The sequence below is a fragment of the Sciurus vulgaris genome (assembly GCF_902686455.1).
Source record: "Sciurus vulgaris genome assembly, chromosome: 2".
Taxonomy (NCBI): domain Eukaryota; kingdom Metazoa; phylum Chordata; class Mammalia; order Rodentia; family Sciuridae; genus Sciurus; species Sciurus vulgaris.
In genome coordinates, this window is record NC_136462.1 from 147,379,751 (window position 1) to 147,402,658 (window position 22,908).

Below are 22,908 nucleotides of genomic sequence, written 5' to 3' on the forward strand. Positions count from 1 at the left end.
GTATTTGGGTGTGACTTCTTATCACATTAGCATATGTGGAGTGCCTACTATGTGCAGAGGCTCTGGTCTCAGTGCCCACAGTAGGTGGACCTATATTATACTTGATAAAGCACAGTGATGGGTATACACAATGCAGGTGTTTTCTCCTTAAGGAGGAAGGAACTAGTGGAAAAGACTTGGGAAAAGAGATGGCATTTCCTGAAGGCATCTCTCAGTTAATTCCTACAGCAGTCCTGTGCTATGTGATTGATCCCGTCTTATCAGCACTTTAGAGGTAAGGAAATTGAGCCTCCTGGAGGTTAAATAATTGGGCCAAGGTTATAGCTCACATGTAAGTAACAGCGCTGTGATTGAACAAGACCTGTCTGACTGCAAAACCTGTCTCTTTCCACCACATGGCCCTGTCCCCAGCCCAGCTGTTCCTACTCGCTCACCCTCATCACCACCACACCACCAGCACCACCCTGTAAGTGTTGGCCTTTTTAAGAAACCATGAGCCAGGATGTTTCTGTTAGTAAATTGGTTCTAAAAGCAAGAAATGACAAAGAACATGGGAGAAAGGAGATATTTCAGGACAGGGCATCTGAGAGTCCAGCAGGTAGCATTTGTACTGAGTCTCAAAGAGGGTCAGATTAGGTCAGGTGTGGTGTGTTCTGGAAGCAATGAAGTGTGTGAGCAAAGGGAGTGGGGGAGAGCTCCGGGAGCCCAGGCCCTGAACGGGGCACTGCTGGCGGCGAGCCCAACCCCACGTTAGTGGAGGGCTCCAGTGGCCAGGTGAACGTATGGCCTGCAGGTGGGCCAGCTGGGCCTGGTGTCACTCTTCCATGTCTTATTTACTTTTCTCCCAGCTCCACACCTGAGCCTCACCCTCCCTGCAGGGCCTCCCTGCACTCCTTAGATTTGGGCATGACCCTATGGCTCCCTCCCTGCACCCCCACCTCCCACCCCCACCCTCAGCATATAGAGGGCACAGGGTCATCTTTTCAAGTTGGTGTAGCCCTGGCTATTGGAGCAGAACAAGCAAGAGTGAGCCAGTCCCTAGCCATGAAGGAAGCTGTGAGGGGTGAGACAAGACTCATCCTGTCCCCAGATGTCAAAAGGGTCAATTCTCACCACCTGCACTGCATGGAGCTGACATTCGAAATCTCAGAGAATTCTAAGACCAATTCTCCCCATCCTCCCCCACTTTCAAGATGGAAAATATGAGGCTTACGGTCATATAGCCAGTTTAGTCAGGGACACGGTTAGCACACCCTACACTTCATCCAGATGTGCTATCCCAGGGTTCAGGTTTGCCTCCATCCACAAGGCAGCTCCCAGGGAAACCTTCCTCCCCCTGCGTTGGGCCCCTCTGCCTTAGCACAGAGCTTCCCAAAACCAATCCTAGGCAAAACTGCAGCCTTGAAGTGTTTATCTGCAAGGTCCCCCACCCTACTGCCAATGACCTTTTCAGAAGACCCACTGAATTACCTGCAAAGCCAGGAAATATTTGTGGAATTTGGTTTAAGGTGGTTGAGTGATGAAAGAGTAAAAACATTTGAAAGGAGGAAATCTAAGCTATGGACAAAAAGGGAGAAAGAGACAAACAGGGAAGGAAGGAGAGAGAATGAGGAAGTGGGGAGAGGAAAAAGAGGAGGAACTGGAAAGAGTATTAGCATCCACAAAACGTACTGTGAAGCTTGCATGATGCTTCCAATTTGCTGATAAACTGGGGCCCTCCATGTGTTCTGGAGTGAGTTAGGATGGAGCCAGAACTAGAAGCAGCTTCCCCATACCCCCTTTCCTTGATAATCACCATGTCATTTAGAATGTGCATAAAATGAGTGGCTGCAATTGAGACCACTCTGGCCAGCTGTGCCTTGGTGGGGGGTCCCTGCCCTTTTCTGGTGCTGCATTTGAAACCCCAATCTCAAGAGCAAACCTCAATCTCAACATGTCACCACTTGTGTGCAAAGGTGTCAGGGTGGGTCTTGTCCATGTGTGAGACGAAGGTTGTTGGGAGATTCACTTGCAAATAAGTGATGAGCTGGAGGCTGGTGTCTGGCCGGGGTAGTGGGGGTGGTAGTATTATTTGGTCCTTAGTCCTTTCAGTTCTCTCCTGCAGAACTTGAGTCAGGGACACAGAGCCATTCCATCCCTGGCAAATCTTACTGATTCACTAGACTACTAAATTCCACTGTCCTCTAGCTTATCCAAAAAGGAGGTATCACATACCATATTGTTGTTCCTGGTACTGAATGAGTTTAACATATAGAGATTTTTTTTAATTTAAATCTTGATTCTTCACCCTCAAGGGGTTCTTAATCTTAATCTATGTGGTGAGGCAAAACTGTCAAAAGAAAAACAAAAAGAGAAAATCAGATGCTAAAGCAGGTAGAGCTAGGAGGCAGAACCTAGAAGCAAGGCCCAATCCAGGAGGCTTCATGCAGGAGACAGGAGCCTCCGGGCCAGGGAAGCCAGACAGCATGATGCAATCCACTACCCAGAAATGTTTGCCAAGCCCACACTGTAGCAGGCGCTGGCTGGGCACACAACATGGAGATGAACATGGCCAGCTCTGCCTTAGGGCTGTAAAAGTATCCTTGATTTCAGAGCTAGCTTCAGTGGGCCCAGGGACATATGTGGGGCCATGCTATCAGTGGAATAAGAAGCTTCATTAGGTGGAAAAAGAGAAGGACCCATTACCCTTCCCCAGACTTTTTCTATATTTACTGAATTACTTTCAGTCGGCAGTGGCAAATCCACTCTCAAAAAGGGAAAGAAAATGAGTGTTTGCTCATTACCATGGTGTAAATGCTCCCCTCATGAGCAACTGCAAGTGACTAGTATAATATTGCTGAATGTGGAGTTGAAAAGAGATGCTTCAAGTTGGCCCTGGTGAGCTGGTACAAATTGACTGTAGCACAGCGCAGATTCTCCCAAGAACCCTGGCAAGGGAAGACCCTGAATTTTTCTCCTCTGGGCTGCACATAGACCATGACCTTCCAAAAATCACATGCCAGATTTGGGGAATCAATACAGCCATGCACATCACAAGCAAGCAGTGTGTCCTTAGCTAAGATTTACTGACTATAAAGTGGGAATCTACCTCGCATGCAACACGTGGCTACTCAACACATGAGTCCCACCTCTCCCCATTCCAAGGCATAGGGCTAACGGAGATGCCCAGGCCCCCACGTATTTATGCATTAATTCAGCAGATATTTTCTGCTTGCCTTTCTCTGGGTGCAAGGGAGACCAAGGGGAACAAGTCAAACAGTCACTGCCTTCTAAAACTAGCTGGAAATTATGAAGGACAGGTCCTTAGAACTGGGCTTTGGTTCTGCCTCTACCTCCAACCTACAATGTGGCCTTGAGCAAAACATGTGACCTCCATGAGCCTCAGTTTCCATCTGTAAAATGAAGGAATTGGAAATGATGTTCACTAAGGTGTAATAAAAATCTTTCTGTGGCTCCAGGAAGGAAAGAAAGACCTAGAAGCCACAGAAGGAAGGGCTGATTGGAAATACCAGAAATGTCTCCATGGGAGAACATCAGGTGGGAGCCCTGGAGATCTGTCATGGGCCCTGTGAAAGAGGAGGTGATGTGTTTTGTATGGCCTCTGATGTTGGAACCCATGGGAGAAGTTACAATGGGGGTGGACCACTTCCACCCCATCTTGGAAGATCCAGAGCAGACTTAGAGCTGCCCAGTGATGAAATGGGCCACCTTGTTAGGGAATGAACACCTGCCAATCAGAAAGAGGCTAAAGACCACCTGCCCAGGCCACCTGGGCAGGATTCCTAGCAGGGAAGCTGTGATTGTAAAGCCCTATAATCATACATTCTGAAGGAACCAAAAAAAGTCATTTGGTCCACTATGTTCTGTGGAAAAGGCAAATAGGAGGCCAAAATATAACGTTACAAAGAACAAATAACCCAGTAAATGCCTAAGGAAAAAGACCAGAAGAAAAACTCAAAACACCAGTATTGATTGGATTAGGATGGAGGATTATAGTGATTCTTTTTTCTACCTTCCCCTATTTTCCAAATGTTTGGGAAGATGGTGATGTTGTTTTTGAAATGAAAGCAGTTTTATTCTTTATGGAAAGTCATCTGGTCCAACTCTCATCCCGGGACAGGAAACCTCTCTATAACCGCTAAACTGTCTTCCAATCTCCAGACTCTGAGAGGCTCACTTAGGCCTGACAGAGTGGGAGGTGGGAGGAGAGTGACAACGTGGAGGTGCCTGCTGAGTGCCAGGCTCGTGTGGGTACAGTGCTAAAGACACAGTGGCTGCCCTGAGGCAGGAGAACAGAATGGCACATTATTTCACTGCATCTGTGAAACAGGTGTGGGGTGGGTCCTGTGGTGTTAAGCAATAGGTGACCCGCCAGGCCTGGGAGCCAGAACTAAGGGCCTCCACCGTACATATTGCTGGAAGAGGAATTCAAGGCGAGTTATGAGCTGCCCGTGCACTCCTATGATCTGATGGAATCAAGGCCAAAGCTGTGGCCAGGTCGACAATCAGGGCATGGAGTTCAGCTGACATGGAGGCCTGGGGTTTTCCTGTCTCCAACTATGGCGCGCGCGCGCGCGCACACACACACACACACACACACGATCACACACATATGCACACAAATGCACAGCCTCAGCTCAGCTGAAAAGCACAAGCATGTTTGCTTTCCCCAGCCAAGTCTCCTTGTAATTCTCCCCTGAGGAAGCCAGCTCCTTCAGGATCAGACAGGCAGACTCACAGGGATCTCGCCTAGCCCTCAGCCCGCAGCCACGCCTTGCACCCTGTGTTTCTCCTTACTCTCTATCTCAGGCCCTCCCTTTCTTCCTCCTCCAGGGGCCAGATAACCCCTCACCACCTCCAACTCCTCACCAACAGCCCCCCATCACCTACAGCCCTCACCACCTAGAGACTCTCACCACCTAGAGACCCTTACCACCTACAGCTCTTCACCACAGTCCTCATCACCAACCCTCATCACCTACACCCCTCACCATCTACAATCCCCATCACCTACACCCCTCGCCACCTACACCCCTCACCATCTACACCCTCACCACCTACACCCCTCACCATCTACAACCCCCATCACCTACACCCCTCACTATCTACACCCTCACCACCTACACCCCTCATCACCTGCAGCCCTCATCACCTACACCCCTCGCCACCTACATCCCTCACCACCTTACACCCCTCACCACCTAGAGACCCTCACCACCTACACCCCTCACCACCTACACCCCTCACCACCTACACCCCTCACCATCTACACCCTCACCACCCACACCCCTCACCACCTACACCCCTCATCACCTACACCCCTCACCACCTAGAGACCCTCACCACCTACACCCCTCACCACCTACACCCCTCACCACCTACACCCCTCACCATCTACACCCTCACCACCCACACCCCTCACCACCTACAGCCCCCATCACCTACAGCCCCTCATTACCTAAAGCTCCTCACCACTGCCTCCCTTTGCTTCCCATGGAGAAAGGGCTCCTGGCCGCCAGGCTTGCGCTGGCAAAGTCAGTCTCCTCACATAAAAGACTCAGTGAGTCCCAGAGACACTTGGAACCCAGACAGAATGGAATTTCTCCCTATTTTCTTTACAGCTGAGAAAACACAAACACAAGAGCATATTTATTACAATATTTCTATCCCAAAATTTGTCTTAAAAAAAATAAGAAGAAATAAAATTAGTTTCTCTTGCCTACTCCATGGCTACCCTAGCCCTCCCCCCACTCCCCTTTTCATTCCTTCCCATTTCCTGGTCTAGGCCAGGGAGCAAAACAGAGCGGACCCAAGCCCCACAGAGAACCACTGCATCCCCAGACAATGTCCGGCTTGTTCAGAGAGGGAGGGAAGAAACACAACTCCGAAAACATACACAAAACTTCCCAGTGAGCTGTGTTCTGAGCTAAGAACAGGCGGGCCTTGTGTCTGAACATAAATCCCTGAGGCTCTGGGAAGAGGGGAGCCTGGAGTCTAGACCCCCTCCCCAGACTGGAGAGGACACCTTGCTCTCTGACCCTCCTCAGCCCTCCAGGGAACCGTTTCTCGGCCAAAGTCAGTCACACCAGGCTTGAAGAGAGCCCCACAACCCAGCAGCCTCTTTAGGGCCAGGCCTGGAGCCCCAGAGATGGTTTGTTGTTGTTGTTGTTGTTGTTGTCATCGTTGTTGTTGTTGTTTTAGTACCAGGGATTGAATTCGGGGGCACTCAACCACTGAGCCACATCCCCAGCTCTATTTTGTATTTTATTTAGAGAAAGGGTCTCACTGAGTTGCTTAGTGCCTTGCCACCATTGCTAAGGCTGGCTTTGAACTCATGATCCTCCTGTCTCCCAAGCCGCTGGGATTACAGGCGTGTGCCACAGTGCCCAGCCCAGAGATGGTTTCTAAAGGCAGCCTCTAAGTAGAAAAATCCTTAAGAAGAGGCAAGGGACTACTTCCCAGAGCTTGGGAATTTTCTAGACTTCCTGTGGTCTGAGGGCCATGTGCCTCACATGTATATCTCTATACCCCCAGCAGCACCTACACAGAGAGCTCTTATTTCTCAGGAGACCAACCTATGTGGCATGAGAGGAGGACAGATAGTAGAAGGATGTCACACACCAAAAAGGCAGGAAAGGGTCACCCAGAATTCTGGGTCCTCAAGGTCCCTCTCCCTAGGCAGGACACCAATGACTACCCCACCCCCCAGTGACCCACAGGATGCTCCTCTCATCTCCAAATCCATCTTGTCCCATCCAGTGGGGACTGAGCCAAGAGCGACACCTGCTGGGCCAACAGAGTGGAGGTTGGGGATACCTCGGCGGAGTGTGGCTCTCAGCCTCTGCAAGCTCCCTTCTTTTCCTGAGTTGCAGGTCCTCCATCCACTCCAGGGTTTCCTTTCCCCGTGAAGAAAATGCTTCCTAAAAGAAAATACTCATGGCCCAGAGCAGAGTGCAGGGAAGGTGCCAGGACAGGTCCATCCAACAGGACAACCTGGGGAACATCCTCATTCACAGGTGGTGGAGGGCAGGCCTCAGGTGTGCGTAGTGGTTCCCACGTGCAGCCAAGACGAGAGACACTGCCCTGGCTGATGGCTGGTATATTCAGTTGGGTCTTCTCAGGGTCTACCTGTGCTGGCAGACTAGAGTCACAGTCCCAATTGTGCAGGGGATGCCCTTGACACGGCGACTGTCACTGATCTGAATACCTGTCATAACAGTTGCCCAACACATGACAAAGAGGAAGGCTTGTCTTTCTAATTCACATGAAGTTGTGTTTGGGCCAGCAGGAGGGCTACAGGAATCCTAGATTCCCATTTGTCTCCTAAATTATGAATCTGTTCTTCCCACAGTCTACTCAAAAGCTTTCTTTCCCCAATATGGACCACACAAGTCTTGCCTGAAATCTTGGTGCACAGTCCATTCTAAAACATGTAGGATGCCTAGATTTTTGTTGTTGTTTTGTACTGGGAATTGGACTCAGGGTGCCGTATCACTGAGCCACATCCCCAGCCCTTTTTATTTTTTATTTTGAGACAGGGTCTTGTTAAGTTGCTGAGGTTGGCCTTGAATTTGCAATCCTCCTGCCTCAGCCCCCCAAGTCACTGAGATTACAGGCATGTGCCACCACACCTGGTTGGATCCCTGGATTTAAGTTAGTGGCAGACTCAGTTTCCATTAAGGACACTGGGTGACTCATCACTTCTCTGGGCCTAGAGGATTGTATTAGGGTTCTCCACAGAAACAAATGAGAGAAAAAGAGAAAGAGAGGAGTCTTTTAACAAGAACTCTGTTGTTGGGCGATTTTGTCATTGTGCAATCATCATACAGTGTACTAACACAACCTACATGGTCTAGGTCAATCACTGCACTTGGCCTCTTGATGCAATGAAGGGACATGTACACCTGATGCATGAGGCTGCTGCTGGTGTACCACAGCATATTGTTTTGCAGTAAACATGATTTTCATATGTAGAAACACGTGCCAAAATAAAATATAATTGAAAGTATTTTCTAGGAAATAAAAACCAGTAGCAGTCATTTATTAGCATTAGCAAGCATTATCTACCATGCATAATGGTATAGCCATACTTTTATACAACTGGCAGCACAGTAGATCAGTTGACACTAGCATCATCACCAACAAGTGAGTGACATGCTATGCCATGACTTTACACTGGCTACAGCGTCACTGGGCACTAGGAGTTTTTCATCTCCAATGTAATTTTATGGGGCCACCATTGTGTATATGGTTCAATGTTGACTGAAATGTCATTATGCAGCAGAAGATTCTTTGTGTGCATGTGTGTGGAGAGAGAGAGAGAGAGAGAGAGAGAGGAGATTGATTGATTGATTGATGAATTATTAGGAACTATCTGCACAATTATGGAGGTTGGCAGGCCTCCGAGATCTGCAAGGAAACTTGGTAAGGTGGAGACAAGAGAGCTAATGGGTATATGAGGTTTGAAAGCCTTTTGACTCAAGACCCGGGAAGACCAATGTTTCAATTCAAGTCCCTAAGGAGAGAAAAAGACAACAACCAAGCTCATAAATGATGGGAAAGACGAATTCCCTCTTATTCAGGGGAGTGTCAGTCTTTGGCTCTATTCAAGCCTTCATTGATTGGGTGAGGCCCACCCACTCTGGGGAAGGTCATTGCTTTTACTCACTCTACAGATTAAAATGCTAACCTCACCCAGAAATGCCCTCACAGACATATCCTGAACAATGTTTGACAAAATGCCTGGGCACTCTGGGGCCCAATCAAGTTGATTCATAACATTAACCATCAAAGGAAGTCCCTGGAATGAGTCTTTGCTGACTAGAACATGGGAGGTTAGGCTTAGCTCTAATTTTAAAAATCTGTAAAAGTTTTGTGAAGAAAAGATTCTCACAGAATGCCTGACACACCACCTGCAGCCTCCTTGCCTGAATGTGATTTCAGATCCCTGGGTGTGAAGTTTAGCACCTTGCGCGATAGATCACGTGACCCTCCTCCACCTCACATACATTAACTGTCCAAATAACGCCTCTGCCTGCCCTCTTCCAGGTGAACTATGACCACTTTACTCTTGATTTTTATGACTCTGAGGGTCATCACTGCAGCCGTCTCAGAAGAAGTTTCAGGTGAGGACATTGTCATGCTTGTCTCATTTCCTCCGTAGGTGCTGAGTATTGGGTTCTGAGTACTGGTTACTGAACATGGTGCTGCTAGTCCCAGGGACACAATTCCCCCTTACCCGGCCCTGCCCCTTCCCTATCTATGCAAGTCTAATCACAGCAGGCGAGCACCCACGTATGTGTACAGACGACCAGGAGCTTCTCTCAGCTCACCCAGCTTCTGGTTGCCTTCTAGCAAGGACAGCAGATGGGGAGAGCTCCCAGCAGAGCCTCCTTCCCAGCATCCTTTTCCCCAGATCCCACCTAGAACTGTGCACTGAGCTTGGGGTAGGGGCAGGACTTAGAGAAACCAAATGAGGAAAGGTTGCCAGGGGAGGAGCCCCAGGAGCATTGAAAAGGAGGAAATGCCTGAGAAGCAGAGAGGAGTCCTCAGGGAGTAAGAAGGGTCTTGGCCCTTCTTGGCAAAGCCCCCAGCCTGATCTCATGTGTGCCACAGGTGCTAGGGACAATTTCTGACAATCGTGGTCTTTACAAAGTGAACAAAACAACCTCACTGACCTTAGAATCAGCTTGACCCCAAAGTAGATTGAATCTCCCTTAGACCCAGTAAGAGGTCCCTGGACCACACACTTTAGAGCTCTCCTCTTGCCTCAAACCTCTCCAGAGGAAGGGGAGTGTGCACAGCCAGTGGGAGTTAACCACACTCTGGAGAGGAGGATGCTTACAACTCTCTACCCAAGAGGGCCCAAGCCACTTTCAGGGTCTGTGTGTGTCTATCCCCCTTTGGGGAGACACAACCCCAGCATGAGCACCCCTGGACCTGAGGGAAAAGTTAAGCAGTGGTTGTTTACATGGGGTATCAACAGAGTTGGGATGGAGGGTCTGAGATAAACCCAGCATGTGCAGGGACTCCCCACAATGCAGAGTTTATGGGATAAATAAAAGGGTACCTGGCTCCTCCTCCTCCCACCAGAGCCGCTACAGCCCGATCCAAGAATTCTAAATTTGAATCTGGAATCTGTTCGTTTTGAAAGTTACCATGGTCAAATAGGAAGATACAACATAGTTTACTTAGTAATCTGTTAGTCTGATTCTTAACTTTTGCACATGGAGACGTATAGCATATGGACCTCCATTTTCCTGTTGCTCTGGTACCCACAAATACCTAGTCCCTGGCCATCACCTGGGATTGGTATGTCCACACTGGCAAAGCAACCCACTAGTACTGGTTGAGAACTGTAACAACTGTGGAGCTGGGCTCTGCGAGGCCTTCAGCTGTCCCCTAAGGACCACCACTGTGAAAACCAAGCTGTAGCCCATGGTGCCAGAGCCGGGTGTTAAGATGGAGGTGTTTGTGGAAGGGACTGGTGGTGACTGTTCAGACTTCAAAAGGCTAGGGCCAGACTCCAAACATTCCTGGCTCCCCTGTTCTTGCCCTGCTATGTATCTACCACCCACAAATATCTGAAACGTTTTTATTTCAACCTGTAGGCTCTACTGAAAGGGCTCCATAAATTTAGGACCTAGCATGAAAGGTGTTATTTTTTGAAAAGCTATTTCTCTCCCATTCCAACCAGATCTTTTCCCTCGAGCAGGATTTGGTAAACACTGTAACTTCCCTATCAACATCTCTCTGAATTTCATGGGGTCTAGTTCTACCCCATCCCCAAACCCTCCATCTGACTCTGGGCAGACTAAAATGTCTGATCTCCAGTGCTTCTCCACCCAGTCCCCAGCCCAACATCTGAAGAGCAGAAGAGAGTAACTTGTCCCTCTTTGAGGTCAACTAGAGCCCAAGTCAGACATCCCCAAATGGGACACAGCTTTGAAGTTTTGCATCTGAGCTTTAAAAGCTCTGTAGAATTCTTTTACATCCCATAATAATTTTTGCAAATTTTTCCAAAATCTTCAAGTCACATAGTCACTCCAAGAAGATGGGTTCTTTTTTATGCTATGGTTTGGTGACCCCTGGGGTAACTCAGTTTGAGAAGCAGGGAGGCTATTTTGGCTGTGCCGTGTCCCTGCTGTCCTCTGGAACCCTTTTCTGGTTCTATAGATTTTGTCCTGAGGTGCAAAAACCAAGGGTCTTGAAAATGCTGCTCTAGAGAGGGTATCACAAAGCTTTCTGGGAATTTCCATATGACAGGACATCCCATCGTAGACACAAACACACTGACTGAATTCTGGTCTCAGAAGAATGTATTTCCAGGACTGGGTGGTCCTCCCCAGGCACTAACAGGTCTGTCTTCTATCCCTTTGCCTCTCCCACACAGAGCATGACAACTCCCTGAGTGTGAGCATCCCCCAACCGTCCCCACTGAGGGTCCTCCTGGGGACCTCCCTCACCATCCCCTGCTATTTCATCGACCCCATGCATCCTGTGACCACCGCCCCCTCCACTGCTCCCCTGGCCCCAAGAATCAAGTGGAGCCGTGTTTCCAAGGAAAAGGAGGTGGTACTGCTGGTGGCCACCGAAGGGCATGTGCGGGTCAACAGTGCCTACCAAGACAAGGTCTCACTGCCCAATTACCCAGCCATCCCCAGCGACGCCTCCTTGGAGATCCAGAACCTGCGCTCCAATGACTCCGGGATCTATCGCTGTGAGGTGATACATGGCATCGAGGACAGTGAGGCCACCCTGGAGGTTGTGGTGAAAGGTGAGGACCCTCACAGGGATGCCACTTCACAGGCAGAAAGAACCAGAATGGTGACCTCACCAGTGTGGACTCAGGCAGGCTGTTTCAAATCCAGCTCTTTCACACCCCTGTTTGCCTCAGACAGGTTGCTAAACCTCGGTTGCTTCCTCTGTAACATGGATCTAATGATTCTGGGACTTCAGGGGTGGGGATTAAGTACTTCCTAGCCACAGTCACAGGTAAATGACACTTGTGCTTCACAGCATCATATGATCCTGTAAGCCTTGTTGACTGTGCCCATTTTGCAGATAAGCAAACCAAGACTAAGTGACTTGTTTAAAGTTACCCTGGAAATGAATCAGAGCAGTCGCCTGACACTTCACCCAGGTTTCTTTTCCCTTCTCCTCCCACCCCTTTATTATCAGTTCTAGAAACCAAAGAAAGGGCTGAAGAGTCTCCTTGGCCCCCTTTCTCTCACAGAGTTCCCACTAGGATATCCCCAGGCTGAAGGCGCATGGGGCCCTAAGTGTCTCTTTCCCCCAAAATAATGTAGGGTCCTGGAGTGACAAGAAAAAATTATAAGGAGGCAGATTTTAGTTTAGTTCAAAGAACTTTCTGATTATCAGTATCATCATAAGTATTCAAAAGGAAATGCCAGGCCCAGGGGTACAAGCCTGTAATCCCAGCAACTCCAGAGGCTGAGGCAGGAGGATCACAAGTTCAAGACCAGCCTTAGCAACTTAGTGAGACCCTGTCTCAAAATTTTAAAAAGGAGGTGGGGTGGCACTACGGATGAAGCTCAGTGGCAAAGAACCCCTGGCTTCAATCCTCTGTGCAAAAAAAAAAAAGAGAGAGAGAGAGAAAAGAAAAAGAGGGGTGCCTTATGAGGCAGTGATTTCCCTGTTACTGCTGGAGTTCCAGCAGGATCAGAACCACACAAAAATGTGGAGAGGGGATCCATGAGTCAACCTGGACCAGATCCTTCCTACGGTCCCTTTGATCGTGTTCATAACTCTGGGAGGGCCTCAATGATCAGAGACTGCTCCTGACAGCTCTCCCACCACGTGTGTGGCAGGCATCGTGTTCCACTACAGAGCCATCTCCACACGATACACCCTGGACTTCGATAGGGCGCAGCGGGCCTGCCTGCAGAACAGTGCCATCATCGCCACACCTGAGCAGCTGCAGGCTGCCTACGAGGACGGCTTCCACCAGTGTGACGCTGGCTGGCTGGCTGACCAGACCGTGAGGTGAGCTCAAAGCTCCCCAACCGAGGGGCCGTCAGGACCGGGGGCCAGGGGTCAGAGGCCACAACACAGCAGGGCTTGTGCTGGGGTGGACCTGAGTTATGCCCACATGACACTGCATCCAGCCTATGTCAGAGGCCACAGTCCCACCTTGGCTTGCCCTGTGTTATCATTCTCCCGGTCTGTTTTTCCTTTAACCAAGGTTTCTGCATTGTTTTTTTTTTTTTTGTTTGTTTTTTTTTATTAACTTTGGTTTTATATATTTTTATAAGCCACCTTATATCCTTTTTGTTTTTTAGTAAGGCAAGACATGCATAAATGAAGCTTCTTGGTACATCTTTTGAATGCAGCCTGGGGGTTGGGTGGCAGAGTGTGCAGACAGCTCTCTGCCCTCAGAGGATTTCAAGGCAGTGAGATGCCTGTGGAGACAGGATGGACTATTCCACACCAGGTGGATGATAGCTTCAATTCTAAAAGTCAGAAACACAAAGCATTAAGAAGGAAGCCTTGGGAAGTAGTTTTGCAATCTTGGGTGGGTAAAGATATCTTAGGACACAAAAACCACTAACAAAAATAAACAAACAAACTGAGATTACAGTCTAGCATAGCGTAAGAGCCTATACCTTGCTAGACTTGCTGTACCTTGCTATACCTTGCTGACTGGCACTTGAGAGCAATGTGATCTTGGACAAATTGTTTAGCATCTCTGGGCCTCAGTGTCTTCAAGTGTGAAAGAGTCTGTATAGCACCTGCCTCATTAGGTTGATGTGAGACTCAAATGATATAGAGCAGGAGCCAACTATGGCCCGCAGGCCAAATCCAACTCACCCCTTGCTTCTGTAAATAAAGTTTTATTGGGACACAGCCATGCTCAGTTGGTTTTTTATTGTCTGCCTCTGTGTGTGCTCTATAGTAGTTAAGTAGTCATTGCAGAGACCCTAAGACCTGCAAAACCTAAGATATTTACTCTCTGACCTTTTACAGAAAGTTTGTGGGCACCAAAAAGTGAATGTTTGTACCAATAAATATTCAATAAAAGGGACTTCCTTTAATCATTCCTTTAATTACTATAAAACTGTACACATATTCAGAGTAAACACAGTCAAATGCAATATTATATTGCTGTTTTGTCCTATGAGGGAGGAGGTACAAGAGTCCAGGCCTTGGACTGCCCACTGTCTCAAGTGACACTCCTCACTTTGGGTTCCTGGCAGGTACCCCATTCACACCCCCCGGGAAGGCTGCTATGGAGACAAGGATGAGTTTCCAGGTGTGAGAACCTATGGCATCCGAGACACCAATGAGACCTACGATGTGTACTGCTTCGCCGAGGAGATGGAGGGTGAGTCTATCTCACCCACCAGGAGGAAGCTACCCAGCCCTGTCACCCCACTGACTGACACCCTCCCCCCAGGGCCACACAGACCTGCTATGGGCCTGGTACTAGCTCAGGGCCTGATCCAATCTTTCTCTGCCCTGAAGAGAGAATAGGAGGGACCTACTGATCTGGATCACTCCATGTTCACTTTAGAGAAGATCTCAGTGGCCCTAAATGTCTATAAACTGTCCAGAGTCACCGGTGGGCACCAAAACCCTTGCTACAAGAAGGCTCATCTGGCGCTGCCCCTCCTACCCAGTTGCTCTGGTCAGCCCATCCCCATCCTAAGGACTGCTGTATCTTCAAAACCCAACCCAGGGCTGGGATGTAGCTCAGTAGTAGATTGCCTACTTAGCATGTGGCCCTGATTCCATAACCAGCACACTTTAAAAAAAAAAAAAAAAAAAAAAAAAGATAGCTCAACCTTATCACCCTCATAAGGGAGCCCCCAAGGGTAAGCCCAGCAGACACCTAGTTTCCAAGAGATCTGACCCCATGGCTGCCTTCTCTCCACTTCCCTATTGCCAGTCACTGGCCCTATTCCAAGCTTTCATAGTGGGTTAATTGTGGGGAGGAACCTGGATTCTTTGTTTTGTAAAGGGCATTAATTTTGGTCACAAGAGTCACACCAACATATAGATAACACCCCTTCTCCCATCTGTACCTATTTACCCCTTTGGACATTCCAGACTCTGCCACCTCTGCACAGATACATACACACAAATACCACAGCCCCCAAGCTCACTGTTCCTTCAAGCTGTAGAGAAAAGCTGACAACAGACCATGGCCCCTATTCCTCAATCTCACCCCAATAGGCAAATCAATCTATTAGGTAATGAGTATTTGTGCTCCCATGTTTGTCTAACCAAAGACAAAGAGAACTGCCAATCAGAACTGTCACTGTGGAAAAGCAACCAGAATGGTCCTGGTGAGTGGGTGTCCACAGCCCTGCCCCAGATCTCCAGTACAACCTTGTTAAGTTTGGGGAAATATCTTTAAGTTTGCAGTCCCCAATTTGTGCCATGATGGCCTCTTCACAACCTAGAGACCCCAAGTGGGAAAGCATTATTCTAAGAAGTCAAAGTCTAATGACTTTTTCTCCCAAAGAATTTGAATTTTTTATTTTTTAAGGATTAGCTGAGTGCTGACGATTTAGCTCATCTCGTTGGGTGCTTGCCTAGCATGCGCAAGGGTCGGAGTTCAAATCCCCATTGTCCCGCATAGGGGAGAAAGAAAAAAAAAAAAAAAAAGACACTTTGGAGGATTAGCTGAGTGGGCAGTACCTGAGCTCGTAGGACAGCTCCCCTAGTGGTGAAAAGTTGTATAGCAAATGGTGGGGCAAAGATGAAAGATTTTCCTCCTGGATTTCCCGGTTATCCCACCCTTTGCTCCACCCCCTTGTGTTTTTGACTCCTTCTTTCTACATCTTGTTTTAGGAAATTGACATCATCCTGCCCAAAATCCCAGAAAAAGATGGGAAATGAAGGGCAAGATCTGAGATATGGACGTGTGGGTCCAGGGTTTGGGGAAGTTAGAGACCAAATTGATTCAGAGTACTAACCTCCAGGAAAGACCCAAATCTCTCAGAGGACACGCGTCAGGGGAGGTGGGAGGAAGACCCCTACTCAGCTTGCTGTGTCCTTCACAGGTGAGGTCTTTTATGCAACGTCTCCAGAGAAGTTCACCTTCCAGGAGGCAGCCAACGAGTGCAAGCGGCTGGGCGCCCGGCTAGCCACCACCGGCCAGCTCTACCTGGCCTGGCAGGGTGGCATGGACATGTGCAGCGCCGGCTGGTTGGCCGACCGCAGCGTGCGCTACCCTATCTCCAAGGCCCGACCCAACTGCGGTGGCAATCTCCTGGGCGTGAGGACCGTCTACCTACACGCCAATCAGACCGGCTACCCCGACCCCTCATCCCGATACGACGCCATCTGCTACACAGGTGGGGTTGGGACTAGGGGTGGGAAGGGAACTTGCACCACCGAAAATGGGTTCCAGAGGAAGAGAAGATCTTGGAGAGTAAGGGTTGGGTTTTCCCGCTTAAAAACACCCCTGGGTACTTGAACCCCAAGCTTTTACCACCTTTATCCCTTTTTTCACTGGTTCTGAATGTGGAGACGCTAGAGGCTGCAGTGTCTCCAGTCCCGTCTCATCAGATCTGCACAGAACAGGGGTAATATGTGCATTAGAGTCTAAGCTTTTTTAGGTTTGAATCACAGCTCTACCAACTACTACTGTGCAACCCTGGGAAAGGCCCTGAGCCTCTCTCTGAGCCTCAGTTGCCTCATCTGTTTAATGGGGAGATGGTGGTAAAGCATGAAAGATGATGGGGGCCTGTAATGGGGCCATAATCCCACAAGGAGAGTGCTTTTATCTGCCCTTAAAAGGAGGGCCAAGGTGTTACTAAAAGAGTAGGGAAACATTGGACAAGGGGACATCATTTTGAAAAATCAATTAAATTTTTAAATAAGTTTTTGTTTTACATCAAGCACACTTTAGGTTGTAATTATAATCAATTGCTAATTCTTGGAGAAAAGAAATGAATAATATGGATGAGGAATTGCATCGATTTTACAACAGAATTGTGACAACTCAGTTCATATTTCACTTCCATAGCCTGATCTTACAGAAAGAGGGTTAGTTTTGCAAAAATAATTCATATTTCCCCCAGAAGCCTTTTTTATCTTTATGACAGTCCATCCACTCGTTGGAAGTACTGTGAATTTTCTCTGTATTAACCAGCTGGCTTCTTTCTGAAAACCCCTTATTTGTCCGCGCCAAGTCAGGCAGTTCTCCAGCACCACCCTCATCAATTTCCTGAACTATGCCTTCTGCAAGATTTTTATATTTTCAAATCACAACTGACTTACAGTGTCCCAGTGGACACTCAGGGGGTGCTCACAGATGGGAAAAATGGCAACTGCAGATGAACCGCAGGGATGTCCTGGTGGGAACTGGTTTTATGAAAAGTAAGCTGGCAGCTCAATACCTTTCAAGTATCCCTGGGTATCCAACCTCGCACTGAAAAACCCTGGGAAAATTGCATCCTGAACATGTACAGATATTTTTCTTGTCATTATTCCCTAAATAATACAGTATAACAATTACTTACATAGCATTTACTTTGTATTAGGGATTATAAATAATCTAGATTTGAAGTGTACGGAGGATGTGCAGAGGATGTATACAAACAGTATGCATTTTATATAAAGGACTTGAGCATCTGCAGGTTTGGGTACATGTGGGAGGCTCTGGAAGTAATTCCCATGGATACCAAGGGATGACTGTAGTCAGAGAGCTGAGGACCTGCCATGGGCTGTACAAGATGCCTGGCACCCTGCAGGTACTCTCCTTCCCAGGAGGGAAGGAGTTGGAGCAAAGCTCTTCTCTCATCCCCTCAAGCCAGGCTGAGCGGTTAAAGCTCATCTTTACCCCCTGCCCCAGGTGAAGACTTTGTGGACATCCCAGAAAATTTCTTCGGAGTGGGTGGTGAGGAAGACATCACTGTCCGGACAGTGACCTGGCCTGAAGTGGAACTGCCCCTGCCCCAAAACATCACGGAGGGAGAAGCCCGAGGCAACGTGATCCTCACTGTAAAGCCCATCCTGGACATCTCCCCCACTGTCCTGGAGCCCGAGGAACCTTTCACATTTGCCCCTGATGTGGGAGCCACTGCCTTCCCCGAGGCTGAGAACAGGACTGGAGAGGCCACCAGGCCCTGGGGCTTTCCTGAGGAGTCCACACCTGGGCTGGGCTCTGTCACAGCCTTCACCAGCGAGGATTTGGTGGTGCAGGTGACTGTTGCTCCTGGTGAAGCCGCGGTCCCTGGGCAGCCCCGTTTGCCAGGGGGTGAGTACCCACCTGTCCTGGGGGAGGCTTAAGGGCAAAGAGAGGGAACATGGCCTGGGGATCCACCCCAACTTAACCTGGGAACTGGGACAGCCTCTCTTCTCAGGCTCTTCTCTCCTGACCTCTTAAACAAAGAGGCTAGAGCAGCCCAGTCATGTCCACTCTTTGCCACGAATCATTTACTTCAAATGAAGTCATATGTGTAAACCAGGGTTATATGTAAAACAGACAAAAGTGCCTCGTGGCTCTAAGGAAAGTAGAGGGGAGCACTAGGGCTCCTCCCTGCCCATCAGGCACCTTTACAGAAGAGGCCCACTTGAAAACCCTGTGCTGGGTGACCCTGAGGCCCCTTCTGGCCTTGTCCTCCCTTCCATGACAAGGATCCACAAACTGGTCAGCAAACCAAATCCTGCTGCTCTTATAAGCCCCATGAACGAAGAATAGCTTTTACTCCCTAAATAGTTGAGGTGGTGGGAGTCAAAAGAATAAGAGTATTTTGTGATGATTGGAAATTATATAAAACTCAAATTTCAACATTCACAAGTAAAGTATGATTGGAACAAAGCCATAGCCATTTGTCAACAGGCTGTTGATGGCTAACTAGGCCAATTATAGCTTAATTGAGTAACAGAAACCATATGGCCCACGATGCCTGAAATAGTTACTACCTAGCCCATTCCAGAAAATGCTTTCAGTCCTGTGCCAGGCTGATGGTCCTCGATGCACTTACTAAATGTTTGAAGAATTGGGATGTCACATAGCAGAGCCCAGCTATTCCCCAAACTCAAGTCCATAAAGGAAGGCCCTTCTGGTGGTGTCTCTACCCAGGGGACAGCAGGTGGACTCTGCCATCCACCATCAATGGGATTCCAATGGGATTTCAGCAGGAATTGCCAGATCAATCCAACACATCAGAATGGAGGAACTGGGTCCGAGCAGCTGAGCCTGACTACTCTCTTCTCTCCTCTCCTTCACCACCCAGGGGTCGTGTTCCACTACCGCCCCGGATCTACCCGATACTCACTGACCTTTGAGGAGGCGCAGCAGGCTTGCCTGCGCACTGGGGCCGTCATGGCCTCCCCTGAGCAGCTCCAGGCCGCCTATGAGGCGGGCTACGAACAATGTGACGCCGGCTGGCTGCAGGACCAGACCGTCAGGTGAAGGGCGGGAGGGGGCGGAGCCCCCCGTACGGACACACCCCTCTCCCGGGCTAGCAGCCTAGAGGTCTAGCCTGAGGAGTCACAGCCTGCAGGACACCCCGCCCAGTGGGCACCCTCCGCACCTTCAGGACTAATTACTTAGTGACTCCATAGCTACTCCCTAGGCATATTCTGGAAGGATAAACAAAGACAGTAGGTGATGGTAAGTTCCTGTTCATGGAATCAGGTCCATGAACAGAAAGGACATTCTACTGGTGTCCACACCCATGGGAGAGGCAGAGAGACACTGCAGCCACCATCACATCCACAATCTCACCAAGTGGGATTTCGGCCTGAATTGCCAGGCAGGGGACATCCACCTGTGTCAAGAGACACAGACACACCCTGTTCTAGAGGCCTCCCTCCTCAAGCCCCTGACCCAGTCCCCTCCAGCTTGACTCAGTGCCCTCAGTGTAGCAGCTTCTCTTCTAAAACCAGAGATCTTCCAGGGACTCCCATACCCTTCTCCCAGCTGCTCAGCAAACTTGCTACATGAGAGGTGGCTCCTGGTTTCAACCCATGAGACACCCCAAGATATGCCCTGCCTACATCAGAGTGGGTCCTGAACCCCAACCCCTAGAACAGGCTCTCATCCTCCTCTCCCACCATCCTTTGCAGATACCCCATTGTGAGCCCACGGACTCCGTGTGTGGGCGACAAGGACAGCAGCCCTGGGGTCAGGAGCTACGGTGTGCGCCCTTCATCAGAAACCTATGATGTTTACTGCTACGTGGACAAGCTCGAGGGTACAGGCTATATTCTCACATTCTGGGCCCTAGATGGGCAGGGACTCAGGGAGAGGCACAAAGAGGAGGCCCTTTCAGGCTTCCAGATAGAAAGGATCCTGTTCAAGATGGCGCACCCAGCCCCTCTCAATGCAAGTCCCTCTTTCCCTCCTCCATGGTTCATGTGGTTCCCCCAGCACTGCAGAGGAGCACTCATTCCTTTAAAAAACAATGATTTATATGAATAAATAAATCAATTTATTATAAATAAATGTCATGCAGGCTATAGTACCCCCTACCTATGATCCTTACTACTTGGGAGGCTGAAGAAGAAGGCTGGCAAGTTTGAGGCCAGCGTGGGGGAACTTAGCCAGACCCTGTCTCAAGATAAAACAAAAACGGTTGGGGATGTAGCTCAGAAGCAGAACACCCCTGGGTGCTCACAAATAATAATATGAGATAAATAAATGTTATATATCCCTTTGGCCTCTTAGAGAGTCTCAATGCCCATGAACAAAACAAAGGCTCGGAGAAGTCTTGCAGTGGAAAACCTCTTTAACCCTGTCTAACCCAGCATTGCCAAGCTTATTCAACCACAGACCTTTATTTTGCTTTATTTTTTTTATATTTAATCTCAATGAACATCACCAGAGTACTAGTCCACTGGTTCCAATTGTAGAAATGTTGATGTTCCGGAAAATTTTCAGCATTACCACTCACTTGATCCAGGACCCTGGGAAAATCACTTAATCTCCCTAGGTCTTAGTTTTCTTGTCTATAAAATGGGGCTGGTTTTTACCCACACAAGAGGCTTTTTTGAGTATTAAATAAAACGTGTATGAAAAGCACATGGCACAGGTAGGGGCTGAGTAGATCCTCCTAAACTAGATTAGGTGCCTAGGTGCCCTACTGGATGCTGGGACCCAACCCTGCCTGAAAAAGCTATGGGCCGGTTCACAGGAATCCCATTGCTCAGTACCTAGCAAGCAGCTTCCCTTAGCTGGGGGAGAGGGTGCCTGATGTGACTGGAGATTCCAGAAAGGAGGTAAGGAATGGAAGCCACTTCCCGGTGGAGTGACCTACTCCACCCAGCTCTATCTTCCCATGGAAATCTCATGGAGTCCCAGGAAACCCCAGTCCTGTCGGTCTCAAACCAGAGCAGCTGGTCACCCTATTTCTTGGTGTCCCACGAGATCTAAGGGGTGTGATCTGTGGCGGGTGTTGATCCTCCAAGCAGGATCAGGGTAATGGGGAGCTGGCGGTGGGCCTGGAGGGTCACACGCCGCCTGCTTCGCCCCCAGGGGAGGTATTCTTCGCGACGCGCCTGGAGCAGTTCACCTTCCAGGAGGCCCTGGAGTACTGCGAGTCGCGCAACGCCACACTCGCCTCCACCGGCCAGCTCTACGCTGCCTGGAGCCGAGGACTGGACAAGTGCTACGCCGGCTGGCTGGCAGACGGCAGCCTCCGCTACCCCATCGTCACCCCTCGGCCCGCCTGCGGCGGGGACAAGCCAGGTGTAAGAACCGTCTACCTCTATCCCAACCAGACCGGCCTCCCAGATCCGCTGTCCCGGCACCACGCTTTCTGCTTCCAAGGTATGAGCCCTTACCTCTTCTCCAGCGTCCCATTCTGCCTCCGGGTGACTAGGCTGGTCCTCCTGACCCCTCTCCATCAAAGCCACCCATCATCAGAGCAAGGAGGGAAATATCCTGTTGGGGTAGGAACAACTCTGAAGTTAGCGTGACTTTAGGCTTTGACCCCAAGGCAAGGTCATTCTTCTAAATTTCCCCAGAGGCAGAGAGAAGTGGATAAAGAACTTTTGACTCTAAAGTAAGACAGACCTGAATTTCAATTATGGTTCTGCTACTTAATAGCTATGTGACCCTGGACAAATAACTTAATCTCTCTTTTCCTCTGCTTCATCTATAAATGGTGATAAAAACAGTTTCCACTTCAAAGAGAGTTACATATGAACTGGGCTAGTGCATGTAATGCACCTACAAATATACATATATATATATTTTTTAATTTGTACACCCTTGTCAAATTCTCTCCTCGTAAATATTTTTGTGATGAGTTTAATCAAATAATTCTAGTATTCTTTATTAAGCACCAGTAATTCACATTTCTAATTAATTCATGCTATATCCATCATCAACAATTAGATTTCCATAAAATTATATCATGGAGGAACAGTGGACATGGCTAGGGTGTGGCCAAGGCATTGCTGGGCTCTAATTGGATGACTTCTCATAGCATTAAGGTAGGGTCTGGGTGCACTGACCAGATGTAGATTATTGAAGACCTTGGGTCATATTTTCCGTATTATGCAAGTTGAGTGTCTTTGCAACTTCCTGTGGATCTATAATAATTTCCAAATAAAATTAAGGGGAAAAAAAAACAAAGGCCCCAAGTTCCACACACTTCCAGGGTCACCTTTTAAAATCCTATTCAAATTTCAGCATCTTTCATAGTTTGGATGTCTCCCAAAGAACTCTGTGTTAAAGGCTTAGTCTCCAGGTGATGGCACTATTGAGAGGTAGTGGAAATATTAGAAAGTGGGGCTTCGTTGGAGGAAGTAGGCCACTGGAGATGTGACTTTGAAGGGTATCTTGGGAACCCAGACCCTTCCCGGCTATCATGAGGGAAGCAGCTTTGCTCCACCACACCCTCTTTGCCTAGTTGTTTCCACCTCACCACAAGCCGCAGAAGTGGGGCCAAGCAACTAAGGCCTAAACCCACTGAAATTTTCTGT

The 22,908-nt window shown here is 48.8% G+C and overlaps 1 protein-coding gene across 1 annotated transcript in view; it reads left to right on the forward strand.

Moving 5' to 3' along the window:
- The window catches only part of ACAN (aggrecan), a 67,133-nt gene that overhangs the window by 21,300 nt on the left and 22,925 nt on the right, over nt 1-22,908 (forward strand). The window contains exons 2-10 of the mRNA XM_079127529.1: nt 9,049-9,125; nt 11,393-11,776; nt 12,831-13,005; nt 14,217-14,344; nt 16,029-16,322; nt 17,825-18,229; nt 19,212-19,386; nt 20,047-20,174; nt 21,455-21,748. Of these exons, the coding sequence (XP_078983655.1) occupies nt 9,056-9,125; nt 11,393-11,776; nt 12,831-13,005; nt 14,217-14,344; nt 16,029-16,322; nt 17,825-18,229; nt 19,212-19,386; nt 20,047-20,174; nt 21,455-21,748 (2,053 nt within the window). The 5' untranslated portion in view covers nt 9,049-9,055. The remainder of the gene's footprint in view (nt 1-9,048; nt 9,126-11,392; nt 11,777-12,830; nt 13,006-14,216; nt 14,345-16,028; nt 16,323-17,824; nt 18,230-19,211; nt 19,387-20,046; nt 20,175-21,454; nt 21,749-22,908) is intronic.